The 17,551-nt window shown below is 45.6% G+C and overlaps 1 protein-coding gene across 1 annotated transcript in view; it reads left to right on the plus strand.

Moving 5' to 3' along the window:
• The first annotated feature begins 1,789 nt into the window (after positions 1-1,789).
• The window catches only part of LOC120913600 (UAP56-interacting factor-like), a 41,497-nt gene continuing 25,735 nt past the window's right edge, over positions 1,790-17,551 (plus strand). The window contains exon 1 of the mRNA XM_040323669.1: positions 1,790-1,924. Within this exon, the coding sequence (XP_040179603.1) occupies positions 1,849-1,924 (76 nt within the window). The 5' untranslated portion in view covers positions 1,790-1,848. The remainder of the gene's footprint in view (positions 1,925-17,551) is intronic.

Consider the following 17,551-nt stretch of genomic DNA (forward strand, 5'->3'; position numbering starts at 1 on the left):
ACATTTCTCATCTTACTCCCTACAGATGTAGGAGCCTTGGAAAACTTGGGAATTGGGGGAACGGGTCTCTTTGGCGGCGCTCGGGGGGGGCAGAGTCATAACCAGGGACGGTTCTACCACTATGCAAACTAGGCAGCCGCCTAGAGCGCACTGCTTCCTATGGCGTCCGTCCACTGGTGTTCCTACTCTCTTCTCTCTGCAGCAAGCAACTAAGTCTCAGCATCAGCAGGCATCCGCCACTCCATTCGCACATCGCGTCAGAGGCGCAGCTGCGGTGGAGGACTGTGTCTGTGTCCCAACTCCCAAATGAATGGAAGCAAGCAAACATTCATTGATGGGCGCTGGTAGGCTGCATTTGATGGGCGCTGGTAGGCTGCATTTGATGGGCGCTGGTAGGCTGCATTTGATGGGCGCTGGTGAGGCTGCACTTGATGGGCTCTGGTGAGGCTGCACTTGATGGGTGCTGGTGAGACTGCACTTGATGGGCGCTGGCAGGGCCGCTGATAGGGGGGGACCACCAGTCCTCCTGTAGGGGGCCCGGGCACACAGGGAGGCCCAAACACCAGAGGGAAGGAGGGGCAATTACAGGATGCCCTGCGCGGCTCTCGGCAGCAGCTGAAAACCCTCCCGCCGACTTTTAACTGTTGCAGGGAGAGACACGGACACAACTGCTGGCTTCCTTGTCCTGTTAAAAAAAATAATAAAAAAATAACTCTGTATTGTTTTAATTCATTGTAAAAAAAAAAAAAAAATTTAAATTGTATAAAAATAATTAGTAAAAATTGTAAAATAAAATACATTTATTTAAAAAAAAATATATAAAATGTTTTTGTTCAAAAATTTTGAAAACTATTTAAAAAAAGGGCTAATTCACACAGCTTCTCTGTTATCTGTGTGTCCGCAAAGAATGATTTTAGTATATTTATTGTGATTTTTTTTATATATATATTATTGAGGGGGGCCCTGCCAGGTAGGCTGTACCGGGCTCCGTGATTTCTAACAGCAGCCCTGGGCGCTGGTGAGGCTGCACTTGATGGGCGCTGGTGAGGCTGCACTTGATGGGCACTGGTGAGGCTGCACTTGATGGGGACATATTGGTACCGATCCCCTGTGTTTTCCTCCTGTGGCAGCTGAATGTCGGCGAGAGGGAGAGGAGGAGACGCTTACTTTCAGCTGCTGCAAAAGAAAATATAGATCGGTTCCACTAATTTTCACCTCTGCTGCCTATCCTGTTCTGGGGTCGGCAAGTAGGGATCGCGGCTTACCTGTCACCTGCTCATGATTGACGGATTACCAACTCCAGGATTAGGGTGTGCCTGGGCACACCTGGCACACCCCTTGCGCACGCCTATGACTGGATGTTGGTGACCAGCTCAGGTGAGGACAGCACTGGATCCCTGTACAGGTAAGTGTCTCTTCATTAAAAGTCAGCAGCTACCTTTTTTATTTTCTAGATTGAAGAACCTCTTGAATAACGCTCTGCAGGCTCAAATATAAAAACATAATAAACACGCTTTTGTTTCTTTTACAATCCGACTTCATTGATTACTTTTTTTTTTTTTTTTTAAAGGTTGGACTTCTGTTCTAATCTGTGTGTTCTCAGAGAGATCCTCCCGTTGTGTCTGCCAGGACGCGATCCCTATAGGTAGGTACAGTATGTAGTGTCTCCGATCTCCCCAGAGCAGTGAATGAAGTGTCAGTGTACACACGCCCCGCACCGCCAGGCGGACTGTGAGCCCGGCTCTTGTATGTCCCTATTTGGTGCCCTCCGTCCCTGGCAGAGATCCGAGGCATGGAGAGGGCAGGATCATCTCCTCACCGCCTCCCTGTGTGTGATCAGAGCCAGCCATGGAGGACATGGGAGAGGAGCCGGGACAGGGGCAAGGAGACCTCCAGGACACAACCAAGATTGACATGTCCCTGGGTAGGAGATCGGGGGATCTATACACCTGTGTATACACAAAACGTACTAATCTGATGGGTGTCATTGTCACATACTGGACAATTGTGGGGGCTCATTCACACTTGTATGGAAGATTTGGGGTCTATCATTCACACTTGTATGGAAGATTTGGGGGCTCATTCATACTTGTATGGAAGATTTGGGGGCTCATTCACACTTGTATGGAAGATTTGGGGTCTCAGTCACACTTGTATGGAAGATTTGGGGGCTCATTCACACTTGTATGGAAGATTTGGGGGCTCTCATTCATACTTGTATGGAAGATTTGGGGTCTATCATTCACACTTGTATGGAAGATTTGGGGTCTCTCATTCATACTTGTATGGAAGATTTGGGGTCTATCATTCATACTTGTATGGAAGATTTGGGGGCTCATTCACACTTGTAAGGAAGATTTGGGGGCTCATTCACACTTGTATGGAAGATTTGGGGTCTCATTCACACTTGTATGGAAGATTTGGGGTCTCACTCACACTTGTATGGAAGATTTGGGGTCTCTCATTCATACTTGTATGGAAGATTTGGGGGCTCATTCACACTTGTATGGAAGATTTGGGGGCTCATTCACACTTGTATGGAAGATTTGGGGGCTCATTCACACTTGTATGGAAAATTTGGGGTCTCTCATTCACACTTGTATGGAAGATTTGGGGGCTCATTCACACTTGTATGGAAGATTTGGGGTCTCATTCACACTTGTATGGAAGATTTGGGGTCTCTCATTCACACTTGTATGGAAGATTTGGGGGCTCATTCACACTTGCATGGAAGATTTGGGGGCTCATTCACACTTGTATGGAAGATTTGGGGGCTCTTTCACACTTGTATGGAAGATTTGGGGTCTCTCATTCATACTTGTATGGAAGATTTGGGGGCTCATTCACACTTGTATGGAAGATTTGGGGTCTCAGTCACACTTGTATGGAAGATTTGGGGGCTCATTCACACTTGTATGGAAGATTTGGGGGCTCTCATTCATACTTGTATGGAAGATTTGGGGTCTATCATTCACACTTGTATGGAAGATTTGGGGTCTCTCATTCATACTTGTATGGAAGATTTGGGGTCTATCATTCATACTTGTATGGAAGATTTGGGGGCTCATTCACACTTGTAAGGAAGATTTGGGGGCTCATTCACACTTGTATGGAAGATTTGGGGTCTCATTCACACTTGTATGGAAGATTTGGGGTCTCACTCACACTTGTATGGAAGATTTGGGGTCTCTCATTCATACTTGTATGGAAGATTTGGGGGCTCATTCACACTTGTATGGAAGATTTGGGGGCTCATTCACACTTGTATGGAAGATTTGGGGGCTCATTCACACTTGTATGGAAAATTTGGGGTCTCTCATTCACACTTGTATGGAAGATTTGGGGGCTCATTCACACTTGTATGGAAGATTTGGGGTCTCTCATTCACACTTGTATGGAAGATTTGGGGGCTCATTCACACTTGCATGGAAGATTTGGGGGCTCATTCACACTTGTATGGAAGATTTGGGGGCTCTTTCACACTTGTATGGAAGATTTGGGGTCTCTCATTCATACTTGTATGGAAGATTTGGGGGCTCATTCACACTTGTATGGAAGATTTGGGGGCTCATTCACACTTGTATGGAAGATTTGGGGTCTCATTCACACTTGTATGGAAGATTTGGGGGCTCATTCACACTTGTATGGAAGATTTGGGGGCTCATTCACACTTGTATGGAAGCAATTTGTATTTGTTCATTTTTATTTCTCGCATTTTTAATGGTAAAGTGTCAAACAGGAGCTCTTATGGGACAGGAGTGCTTGATTTTTTTAGCCTGAGAGATTTTTTTATTATAAGAGCGCCTAAAAAGTGATCTTTACGTGCGTTTTCTTATATTTTTTCACGTTCTCCTATTGAAGTCCATTGGACCAAAATTGCCCCATTCCCCTTCAAGAGTAACTCATAGGCCCAGATTCTTAGAGAAGATACGACGGCGTATCTCCAGATACGCCGTCGTATCTCTGCGTCCGGCCTTTTGTATCTATGCGCCTGATTCTTAGAATCAGTTGCGCATAGATATCTGTTAGATCCGACAGGAGTAAGTCTCTTACGCCATCGGATCGTAACTGCATTTTTAGGCTGGCCGCTAGGTGGCGCTTCCGTCGAATTCCGCGTTGAGTATGCAAATTAGGTAGATACGCGAATTCCCTAACGTACGCCCGGCCGACGCAGTAAAGTTACGCCGTTTACGTTAGGCTTTTCCCAGTGTATAGTTGCCCCTGCTATATGGTGGCGTAAGTGCGGCGTAACAATGTTAAGTATGGCCGTCGTTCCCGCGTCGAAATTTGAAAAAGTTTGCGTAAGTCGTCCGTGAATGGGGCTGAACGTCATTTACGTTCACGTCGAAACCAATGACGTCCTTGCGGCGTACTTTGGAGCAAGGCACACTGGGAAATTCCACGGACGGCGCATGCGCCGTTCGGAAAAAACTTCAATCACGTCGGGTCACAGTACATTTACATGAAACACGCCCCCCTGATCCAAATTTGAATTAGGCGGGCTTACGCCGGCCGATTTACGATACGCCGCCGCAACTTACGGAGCAAGTGCTTTGAGAATACAGAACTTGCCCGTCTAAGTTGAGGCGGCGTAACGTAAATCGGATACGTTACGCCGCCGCAGAGATACGCCATTCTATGAGAATCTGGCCCATACTGTTTTGAGATTTAGGTGTTGTGCTACAGAAGGCTGAACGCCCAAATGTGAACAGGGACGTTGCTCATTCAAGCTGGGTTCACGCCATTGCCGCATGCGGCTCACAGCAGGGGTCCGGTGCTTTCCCACTCTTCGTTTCAGGTCCGATTTCAGTCAGAATTTCGGTCTAAATTCGGACCTGAAATGGACCAAAAGGAGGAGAGACAGGGCGGTCTCTGCACTGTATGCGGGGACCGCCCTGTCTGCCGATAGCTCAGCGGGGATCCCCGCTGAGCCGACGGACACACACGGATCGGATCAATTACGGATCCGCTCCGTGTGAAAGAGGCATTAAGGCACTTGTGTGGGTGGTTGCGGGTGTGGGACATTGTGGGAAATTGCACCTGTTCCAGCACCCGCAACCACCTACAGCCAAACCGCGCTGCTCCTTTGAAAACACGTGGGGCTGCCATTCATTCTTAATGGCATCCCTACACATCTGAAAACCACAGCGCTTTTTCAGTTGCGGAAAATTTCATGGTATTAAAAACCCCATGCAATTTCCCTCTGGCTGTGATTTTAAAAAGGGTGCAGGAACATTTTTTCTGCATGAAACTCAGGCAGAGCATCGCATTCAAATGAATGGGCAGAGCCACATGTGTGAACCTAGCCTTAGATCCTCTTTAAGTCGGGAACAGGCAGCAATATGCAGGCAGGGAGGTACGCAGCTGGTACAGTAAGCAGAATCTCATACCTCCCAACTGTCCCTGATTTTGAGGGACTGTCCCTCTTTCCTCCTCATTTGTCCCTCATTTTGGTCTGATCTATATAGTTGTATATAAATTATTATTATCTGATTTCTAAATTGTTAATATTGCCAATATAAAGGAATAGTAGTAAAAAAGCACTTGTGGGTCTAACGTTTTTTTTTGTACCATTCTCGTTTAAGGCGACGTGGTGAGGGATGTGTTCTGTGCCTGCATTTGCTGATAGGTGTCCCTCATTCCCATCTAAAAAATTTGGGAGGTATGAAATCTTGGTCAGAGGTTCTTCTAATGATATACTGTGGATATAGCACACGCTTAAAGTGGAGGTTCACCCTAAAAACAAATTTTTAACATTAGAGCCAGCATACTAAGTACATTTACTTTTGGCAGGTCATTTTTTTTTTCTCTGTACATACCTTTATATCCTGATTTTTTCCAGGGCTTCCGCGTTCTGATGACTCCGGGACTGGGCGTTCCTATCCCAGCCTCAGGGTTCCGATGACTGCGGGACTGGGCGTTCCTATCCTTCGGTTCGATGATTGACGGCTTGTGAAACAGGTCCTCTGTCGCACAACATGCGTCACCAGATTCCCGGAGATAGCCGAGCTACGAGTCGGCACTATACGGCGCCTGCGACCGCCGTGTAGAGCTGACTGCGCAGGCGCCGTATAGTGCCGACTCGCAGCTCGGCTATTTCCGGAAATCTGTTGACGCGCGTTGTGCGACAGGGGACCTGTTTCACAAGTTGTCAATCATCGACCTGAAAGTTAGGAACGACCAGTCCCGCAGTCATCGTACCCCGGAAGCTCTGGACAAAATCAGGATATAAAAGGTATGTACAGAGAAAAAAAAAATGACCTCCCGAAAATAAATGTCCTTAGTACTGTATCATTAGTATGCTAGATCTAATTTAAAATGTTTTTTTTTTTTTGGGTGAACCCCCGCTTTAAAGGGTCACTAAAGGATTTTTTTTTTTAGCTAAATAGCTTCCTTTACCTTACTGCAGTCCTGGTTTCATGTCCTCATTGTTCGTTTTTGCTCTGATGTTGCTGTAATTCTCCTCTTTTTTGGACACTTCCTGGTTGTCTGTTTCCTGATCACCACAGTACTGGGAGATTTTAGTTTAGTTTTCAAACCAATACTGCTCTATGGCACTGTCCAGCACAGATACAGCATAACATGCTAAAACGAAACTAAATGCAAAAACGATAATTTTTAAAAGGAATCAGTTAACTATTATGTCTCTATACTCTGTAAACAGTCATTTCAGCCAAAAATTTTTTTTCCTTTAGTGAACCTTTAAGTTCGGAGATCATGGGTCACAGCAATGCAGCTGAAAGACTCTTCAGCAATGGTCTATGTGGTGCTTAGATTTAAATAGCCCATTTGGAGCTAATGGGGCAGATCCACAGAGATCTGCACCGGCGCAGCGTATGGGAGATACGCTACGCCGCTGTAACTTACTTGTTTAAACTTCGAATCAACAAAGAATTTGCGCCGTAAGTTACGGCGGTGTAGTCTATCTCTTGCGGCGTAAGGGCGCCTAATTCAAATCGGCGAGTAGGGGGCGTGTTTTATTTAAATGAAGCGCGTCCCTGCGCCGAATAAACTGCGCATGCGCCGTCCCTAAATTTCCCACCGTGCATTGCGCTAAATGACGTTGCAAGGACGTCATATTTTTTAACATAGACGTGAATTACGTCCATCCCGATTCACGGACGACTTACGCAAAAAAAAAAAAAATTCAAAATAAACGCGGGAATGACGGCCATACTTAACATGGCAAGTCTAACTATACGCCGCAAAACAGCAGCTTTAACTATACGCCGGAAAAAGCCAAATAGAGACGACGTAAGAGAATGCGACGGCCGCGCGTACGTTTGTGGATCGTCAGAAATAGCTAATTTGCATACCCGACGCGGAAAACGACGAGAACTCCAGCCAGCGAACGCCGAAGTATTGCATCTAAGTTCCGAAGGCGTATGAAGCCATACACCTGTTGGATCTAACCCAGATGCCGTTGTATCTTGGTTTGAGGATTCAAACCAAAGATACGATGCAGGAAATTTGAAAGTACGCCGCCGTATCAGTAGATACGCCGGCGTACTCTCTTTGTGGATCTGCCCCAATGTTTATTATGGACATGCACACACATCTATGCACATGCCCACTGGACTTCTATGCTCAGAAACATGTACACAAATATTGTATTTAAAATCAATGGTGCTGCGACAGAGACTGTGCTTTTTTTTAATTTGTTTTTTTTGTATTATTATACAGGGTTTATATAGTGCCAACAGTTTGTGCAGCACTTTACAACATGGGGGCCGACATTACAGTTACAATACAATTCAATACAGGAGGGATCAGAGGGCCCCGCTCGTTAGAGCTTACAGTCTAGAAGACTGATTCTCACAATTAGGAAATACTAACTTCTTATAGCATGCTATTTGTATAGGACTTTTTTAGTGACAGTTATTATAGTTGGAAAGGCAGTGGTACTTTGGCTTCTCAGACAGAATTGTGCTTGACAATGAACAAGACCGGGAATCTCTGAACAAACCTCTGGGGCTTATGCCGCGTACACACGATCATTTTTCGGGTTGTTAAAAATGTAGTTTTTTAAAAATGTCATTTAAAACTATCGTGTGTGGGCTTCAGAGCATTTTTCGGGTTCTGAAAAACGACAAAAAAAAAAATCGGACATGCTCTATTTTTTAACAACGTTTTAAACAATGTAATTTTTCGGGTTGTAAAAAATGGTCGTGTGTGGGCTTTAACGACGTGAAAAACCCACGCATGCTCAGAAGCAAGTTATGAGACGGGAGTGCTCGTTCTGGTAAAACTACCGTTCATAATGGAGTAAGCACATTCATCACGCTGTAACAGACAGAAAAGCGCAAATCGTCTTTTACAAACACAAAATCAGCAAAAGCAGCCCCAAGGGTGGCGTCATCCACATGGAACTTCCCCTTTACTGTATAGTGCCGTCGTACATGTTGTACGTCACTGCGCTTTGCTAGAGCATTTTTTTTTCACGATCGTGTGTAGGCAACATTGTTTTAATGATGAAGTTGGAAAAAACTTTGTTTTTTCTAGAGGCTGAAAAACGTTGTTTTTTACATGACGAAAAATGATCGTGTGTACGCGGGATTAGAGTTCTGCAGTAGCTGACATGTCACTGTTTGCTTTGATTTTCTATTTCCAGTGCTTCTACAGAGTGCAGCCAGTGACTAAACAAATATTAGGGATGTAGTGTGAAGTTCTCTTTTTGGCATCGGCTAGTCCGACTGTGAAGGATTATTTTTAGCAAGACATGAGTCAACAGAAGGAAACGTATTTTAGACCGATGACTGTTCAGACCTTTATATGTTTTCCATGTGACTGTAATGTTGAGACCCTGAGGCCTACACACTGATCCCAACACTGAAGAGCAAACTCAGGCAACAAGTAAAATGAATTACTGAAACTACTATAGCTATCCTGGTAACATTACAACAGTGCTAAAGTCAGAGGCCCCAAATCAGAAACGATTTACGCCGCCGTAATTTCAAATGTGCGCCGTCGCATCTTTGCGCCGATTCACAAAGCGAGATACGCCGAAAAACATGGCTTTAGCCGTCCGACGTAACTTGCCTACGCTGGCATATCGTGGGCGCATAGTTACGCTGGACGCATTCGGCGTTCCCATTATAAATATGCAAATGAGTAAGATACGCCGATTCACAAATGTAGATGCGCCTGGCCACTTCATATACGCGATTTGCGTAAGGCTTACGTCCGGCGTAAAGTTACCCCTGCTATAGCAGGCGCAGGTAATGCAAAGGTATGTGCCAGGGAACGACGCCGTCGAATTTTACGTCGCGTACGCCGTTTACGTAGTACTACGTGAATAGGGCTAGGCGTAAGTTTCGTTCACATAGTAGGCATTGCGCCGACATATCTTAGTGAGTGTATGCGATGTGATTCTGAGCATGCCCGCGCATGCCCAGTTCGAACGGCCATTCATTTGCATGGGGTCACGCTTAATTTAAATAGATGACGCCCACCTCCTTCCTACTTTGAATTAGGCGGGCTTACGCCGGCCAATTTACGCTACGCCGCCGCAACTTACGGAGCAAGTGCTTTGTGAATACAGCACTTGCCTCTCTAAGTTGCGGCGGCGTAGCGTAAAGAAGATACGCTACGCCCGCACAAAGAAACGCCAATGTATCTGAATCGCGGCCAGAATGTCTTCTAAATGTTCATTAAAGCTGAACTCTAGGAATTCAGCCACTTTGTCTACTTGACAACCAGCGACGTACTGGTATGTTGCTGGACTTCAAGTGGTTATACCGGGATGATGCCTGCAGAGCCGACGGTTGGCTCACTTGTAAAAACAATCCTAGCGGTTAACTAGCTACTTGATTGCTCTTACAAGTAGCGAGAGGGAACATCCCGCCACATTCCATGGTTTCATTGGGCTGTCCCTTCCCACCGGCCAGCCAGCACTTCCGGCAGCTGATCATAGACTTTTTTTACCGTCCTGCTAGCGCACCGCTCCAGTGTGAAAACCCTCTGGCTTTCACACTGGTGTGAAAGGACCCGCTCTTTCAGGGCACTTTGCAGGCGCTATTTTTAGTGTTATAGCGCCTGCAAAGCGCCTCAGTGTGAAATGGGTCTTACAATCACTTTCAATCATCCACAAAGTAAAATTAGATAAACATGTCCCCAATAGTAAGAACAGAAAGGCACAGTGTTTTTTACTGATCCTAATCTTTCCCTATGCAGTTTGTCAGCTTTACCAAACTTTTCCCAGCAGCCACTTCTAATACACTAAAACCTCTTGAACCCGATACGATACGGGGATAGTATGATGACAGACTGTTGTCCTAAAATCTGACCCCTAGTACGCTCCTATTGACAATTGTCCAACCTTTGCCCAACAAATGTTGGATGACAGGTTAGTAAATTTTTGGCTGACAACGGTCTGTTGTCTGATTTTCATATCGTCTGTACAGAAGTCCATCACACAAAAGTCGAAAGTACAAACACGCATGCTCAGGAATCAATGCTCACCAAACACGAAATTAGCAGAAGGGGCCCAAAGGGTGGCACTCAAGAGCTGAAATTCCTTGCAGTTATGTCACTACGTTCGTGTTTGTGGCACGACAATTGTATACTGTTAGTATGCAAGACAAGATTCTGGCATAGGCCATTCTGACAAAAATCAGACGCTCGGTTGGCCTACAATTGTACCGTGTGTATGAGGCTTAAAGTCTCATACACACGATCGGACTTCCATTGGACTTTTCCGTTAATTTTGCTCCGAAGGACGGTGTCCGTGAACTTGGTATGCATGCACACGGCGGGACTTTTTCAGCCAACAAACACGAACGTAGTAACGTAATAGATGTACTACGTGGTTTTTCTGCTCTTTACAGCCACCCTTTGGATAACTTCTGCTATTGTTGTTTGATCTTTAGCATTGGTTCTGAGCATGCATGTTTAACTTTAAGTTTGTCTTTCTCACAGGGAACATTTGTCCGAAAAAGTGAAAAAGTTTGTCCGATGGAGCGTACACACGGTCAGATTGTCCGCTAAAACAGGCCTGTCGGACAATTGTTGTCAAAAAGTCAGATCTTGTGTATGGGCCTTAAGGCTTTATTTAGATGTGCGTCCCCACCTTATGCCGCAATAGTCAGTGGACGGGGTGTTTACATGCTGTGGGCGCACCAAAGTATACCTGATATGCAGTGATTGACAAGCAGCAAGCTCGCCAAATGCAACACACAGGCCTCGTACACACGACCGAGTTTCTCGGCAAAAACCAGCAAGAAACTTGCTGGGAGATATTTTTTTGCAGAGGAAACCGGTCGTGTGTACATTTTCCTTGAGGAAACTGTCGAGAAACTTGACCAGCCAAAAAGAGAGCATGTTTTCTTTTTCCTCGACGGGAATGGAGAAATTTGGCTCCCCGAGATCCTCGACAGCCTAACAAGGAACTCGACGAGCAAAACGATGTGTTTCGCCCGTCGAGTTTCTCGGTCGTGTGTACGAGGCTACAGAAGCAAATGGGGAAGCAATGAAGAGCCCTATAGCCGCGTGCAATGAAGGTGGTTTGTGGTGCATTTAACAGCAAGAATGGGGTTAAAACAAGCAGTGAGGAGGCATCAGTAGCGTCTGAAGCACAATCCAGCTTGGATCAGGCTTCAGAGAAAAGGGAGGTATATATATACAGGGGTGGACTGACAACTCATGGGGCCCCTGGGCGATAGAAGATTATGGGGCCCCTGGGCTTACAGATGGCCACCACGCCAGGAGGCATTGCATAGGCAGGGCAGCTAAAATCTCCGGATTTTCACATCAAAAGCATGTTGGTTTTGGACATATCAGGGACTGATGTAAAAAAAACACAGATTTTGAAATACTGTCCCTGGTTTTATTGAGCCTGGCAACCCTGATGGGGCCCCCTAGTGGCATAGGGCCCTCGGGCAGTGCCCGAGAGTGCCAATGGTCAGTCCGCCCATGTATATATATATATATAAAGTCTACGCTAACACTATGGCCATTGTGCACCCCTACTTTTAGAGTGAGAGGGCTGGTTTATCCAAAAGCCCCCATTACTGGCCCAGGTTTAAAGACCACGCATCTCAGTGCATCATGTTTTTAAAAAAAATCTGCACATATCTACCCCGGGACTGCAAATCTCAGACATGCAGAATTCAGCTAGAACCTCCTCCTTAATCAGAAATGCTTGAGCTGCTATCTTTTATATATTTTACAGGCAAGCTGCCATAAGTGTTTATAATTTACTTCTGATCAAGAAAGCGTTTTAGTGAAACAACTTGAAACCTGAATCAGGACATTTTGTATACGTTGTGTAGCTGTTTAATATTCTGCCATAACTAGAGCATGCATGTATTCATCTTCAAAGAGATTAAAGGCTTTGATATGCTATTTACAGCTGGATGTTGTATATTTTTGAGCTAGCTACAATGTGACAACTTTCTAACCCGCAATGGAAGAAGCACTGCTTCAAATCTTCAGTCATTTTATACAAAGGGCTTCATTAAAGCTGGTGGTCAGCATGACAGAAGTAAACAGTCATTTCTGATATGTGACAGATGAAGGACAATTCCAATAACATATTCAGTAGACTTTGTTGTGATTATATGATTGTGTTTAGACCTTACTAAATCTGACTTATAATACCTCTTTGAGACCTAAAGTAGTTCTACAGCTTGTGTGTTTTACCTTCATGCCAACCCCTCCCCCCCAGATTAAGAACATCACGGGCCTGGTGCTAATGTAAAGCTACCAGGAACCTATTATCCTCCAGTGCTGTCATATTCCAGAATGGCATCCTACCTGGAGGGGCTAGAAGTACAAGGTGTTCAGTGCTCTGAGACATGGCCAAGGTAAGGAAGGTTAAAATCCCGACCTCCACTGAACAAGACATAATAGTTGAAACGTCAAAACTGGGCCAATAACTATCTAAAGACAGATTTTTCAAAGGTTTTATGGACTGATGAGACAAGAGTCACTCTTCACAGACCAGATGGATGGGCCTGTATCAGTAATGGGCACCGAGCTCCCACTTCCACTCAGACGCCAACAAGGTGGAGGTGGTGTACTGGTATGGGCTGGTATTATTAAAAATGAGTTAGTTGGACATTTTTGGGTTGGATTTAAAATCCACTCCCAAACCTACTGCCAGTTTTTAGAAGACACTTCAAGCAGTGGTACAGGAAAAAGTCTGTATCTTTCAAGAAGACCATGATATTTATGCAAGACAATGCTCCACTGCATACATTAAAGTACTCCACTACAAGGCTAGCCAGTAAAGGCCTTAAAGAATAAAGAATAATCACATGTCCCCCTTTATAATGTACCAGGTGGAGACTGGAATGTGCTGGAGGCCTCCATTGATCCTCCGCCTACACTCCTGAAGGTGGGAACAGAAAGTGTAAAGGCAAGGAGTGGCACAAGTGCTGGGTAGCTGGCTGGTTATGTCCCCTCTGTAGGTGGGTAGAGCTGGCAGCCACAGTCCTTGGAGCAGGAAGTAGAAACAGCTTGGTACCAGAGCATGGACAGGAGCAGAACCAGGAGAAGAACAGTAGTCAGCAACAACCAAGCAGCAGGGTACTGAATCAGCAAGCAAAGCAAGTCCAAATGGCAGGCCAGGGTTGGTAACTGCTGGGCAATGTGGTACCAAATCAGTTGGCAGATCAAGTCAAGTAAACAAGCAAAGTCAGGATACCAGGTAACAGAGTAAAGAAACAAGCAGAGGTGAAGTCCAAAGGCGAGCCGGATCATACACGAGAAAGCAGGAGCAGCAGATCGATCTTGGTAAGTCAGGAAAAGCTGAAGATCATCCAGCACTGTTCACAGTGACAGAGCAGTTAAAATAGTCCACTGAGCGCCAAATGCTATTTGGTGTGTGCGCGCACACGCTCGCGCGCCCGCAATTGCTCACAGATGTGTGAATGCGCACCTATCTGTGCGCGATGAACTGGCATTGTGGAAATTATGTTGGTCTTTTGCTTACGAATATTAGCAATGTGTGCAATGTGTACAAGTATGAGCAAGTATCCGCACTGGGGGCCAGATCCACATATAATTAGATCCGCGCAGCGTATCAGAGATACGCTACGCCGCCGTACCTTACCTGGCGGAATTTCGAATCCTCAACGATTTTGCGCCGTAAGTTACGGCGGCGTAGTGTATTTCTGGCGGCGGATTTCAAATTGGACGGGTAGGGGGCGTGTTTCATTTAAATGAAGCGCGTCCCCACGCTGAATGAACTGCGCATGCGCCATCACAAAATTTCCCGCCGTGCATTGCGCTAAATGACGTCGCTAGGACGTAATTTTTTTAACTTAGACGGGACTTACGTACATTCCGATTCACGGACGACTTACGCAAAAAAAAAAAAATCAAATTTCGATGTGGGAACGACGGCCATACTTAACATGGCAAATCTAACTATACGCCGCAAAATACCAGCTTTAACTATACGCCGGAAAGGGCCGACTAGAGACGAAGTAAGAGAATGCGATGGCCGCGCGTACGTTCGTGGATCAACGGAAATAGCTAATTAGCATACCCGACGCGGAAAACGACGAGAACTCCACCCAGCGGACGCCGAAGTATTGCATCTACGATCCGAAGGCGTACGAAGCCGCACGCCTGTCGGATCGAAACAAGATGCCGTCGTATCTTGGTTTGAGGATTCAAACTAAAGATACGACGCGGGTAATTTTAAAGTACGCCGGCGTATCAGTAGATACGCCGGCGTACTCGCTCTGAGGATCTGGCCCTGGCTTTTCAGTGGTGGAGGTCCGGTTTACCTTACACCCTTCCTCACCTGACCCCTTTGGAGATCTTGTGGGTCCTTAAATGGGAGATTTACAGGGAAGGAAAACAGTACGCCTCTTTGAACAGTGTTTGGGAGGCTGTAGTTGCTGCTGCACAAAATGTTGATCGACAACAGATTGAGAAACTGACAGACTCCATGAATGGAAGGCTTATAACTGTTATATATTGGTCACCTGATTTATTTTTATTTTTAAATGTCAGAAATGTTTATTTGTAAATTATGAGTTGTTTGTTTATAATTCTTACTTTAACAGATAAAAATAGACGGAGATGAGAACATTTTAGTTTTTCATTTAGTTGCATAATAATTGTGCACAATAATATCTGCCCAATAATTGTGCACACATACATATTCACCTAAGAAAGCCAACACCTCACTTTTACATTCCTAAATATTCAGGTTTAAGGTTTATTAACATTTTGGATTGACTGTAGTTCAATAATGAAATAATCCTCAAAAATACAACTTGCCTAATAACTGTGCGTCAGTGTTGCCAACCGTCCGTATTTTTACGGACAGTCTGTAAAAATGGGCACTTTTTTCCCCCGTTCGTAAATGTCAGTGGTTGCGGGAATGTGCCAGTAAAAATAGCCGAGATCGGTTCAGGTTGGAACTGCGCATGGAGATTGGAGGCAGGGGGTGATGGTGGCTGCAGTGGCACCACAGAGGGGGATGGAGGCAGGGGGCAATGGAGACAGGGGGTGATTGGAGGCAGGGGGTGATTGGAGGCAGGAAGTGTTGGTGGCACCGCAGAGGAGGATAGAGGCAGGGGACGATGGAGGCAGGGGGTAATTGGAGGCAGGGGGCCTTGGGGAGATTGGAGGCAGAGGGAGATTGGAGGCAGGGGGTGATTGGAGGCAGGGGGTGTTGGTGGCACCGCAGAGGGGGATGGTGGCACCGCAGAGGGGGATGGTGGCATCGCAGAGGGTGGGGATGGAGACAGGGGTTGTTAGTGGCACCGCAGAGGGGGATGGAGGCAGGGGACGATGGAGGTAGGGGGCCTGGGGGAGATTGGAGGCAGGGGGAGATTGGAGGCAGGGGGAGATTGGAGGCACAGCAGAGGGGGGTGAAGGCAGGGGGTGTTGGTGGCAGAGGGGGATGGAGGCAGGGGGTGATGTGACTAAATAACTTGCCCTTATTATATCGAAAATAACAAAAATATGTTTTTTTACATTAATATCTACCTTAAATCACATTGCTATTTGCCTAACGTACTTGTTTGTAGCCTAAATACTGAAATTAGCAAATAAAAATGTAATTTACTAACTTTTGTGAAATGCCAGTAAAAACTTGGCTGCGCCAGTAAATTTCGGGTGTCGTGCCAGTAAATTTCAATCTGGTAGGTTGGCAACACTGTAGTGTATATATACTGTATTTATATACTGGTATAATGTGTAAAAAATGCATTCACTGTGTTCTACCCAACATGTATTATCCCAATGCCTGTACGATTACACACACTGGCTGCATTCTGCATTGTTGAATTACAAGCTTTGCAGTACATTGTTTGGGGTGTCACTTTGGATTACCTCTTGCTCAGACACATACAATGACATTCTGTCTCATTCTTTCACAAATCAACTTGTAAATAGCTTGTTCTATTGCTTGGATATATTCACCCTCAAGGGACTATTTCGATTTTCTAAGAACAGAGGGCAGGGCATAGACACATTAAATAGAAATATATTAACAAAGAATAAGGACAGCAATTGTTAAGGACAAAGGTAAAAAATACATATATTCCCCAATACATGGACATTTTTTCCAAAGAGTCTGGTCCTCTTGCCCTTGTGCTTTGACATGAGTTTGAAAATGGACTTAATGCATCTGGATATTTTTCTCTTCGTCTTAAGGAAACATTAAACAATTGTTTCATATGTTTTACTATCTCTCACCCCTGAGGATATGTTGAGGCCATTTATCATATAAAAGTTGACTGTGTTTTTTTTCAGTAGGGAAACATTTCAAGTCCTGAATATCTGGAGCCTTTAATGTCTGTTGTGCTGTTGATTATCTGAAGCCATTCAAGGCTACACTGATGTTAAAGCGGTGGTTCACCCTCCATAACAACATTTTAGCATAAAATTAGGCATAGTAGCGCGAGCTACAGTATGTCTGTATTTATTTTTTTAGCCCGGTACTCACTGTGCAATCGTATATTGAAGATTCCGACTCCCCGCGGGGAATGGGCGTTCCTATCCAGAGGGAAGGTGATTGACGGCCGGCTCTGGCACGTCACGCTCCCCAAAGATAGCCGGAGTAGGTCTCGGCTCTTCACGGCGCTATACGACGCCTGCGCACAGACTATGCGCAGGCGCCGTGAAGAGCCAAGTCCTATTTCGGCTATTTCCGGAGAAGCGTGACGTGCCAGAGCCGGCCGTCAATCACCTTCCCTCTGGATAGGAACGCCCATTCCCCGCGGGGAGTCGGAATCTTCAATATACGATTGCACAGTGAGTACCGGGCTAAAAAAATAAATACAGACATACTGTAGCTCGCGCTACTATGCCTAATTTTATGCTTTTTTTTTTATAGGGTGAACCCCCGCTTTAATGTCTGAGGCCCGGATTCTCGTACGAGTTACGCCGGCGTATCTCCAGATACGCCATCGTAACTCTGAGTCGGAGCCGTCGTATCTATGCGCCTGATTCTAAGGCCCCGTACACACCATAGAATCCATCCGCTGAAAAATCTCAGCGGATCGGTTTCAGCGGATAGATTCTATGGTGTGTACATTCCTGCGGATATTTATCCGCGGAAATTTCCCAATTCCAGCAGATAAAAATT

The sequence above is a fragment of the Rana temporaria genome, chromosome 9 (genome assembly GCF_905171775.1).
Source record: "Rana temporaria chromosome 9, aRanTem1.1, whole genome shotgun sequence".
NCBI classification, from domain to species: Eukaryota; Metazoa; Chordata; class Amphibia; order Anura; family Ranidae; genus Rana; species Rana temporaria.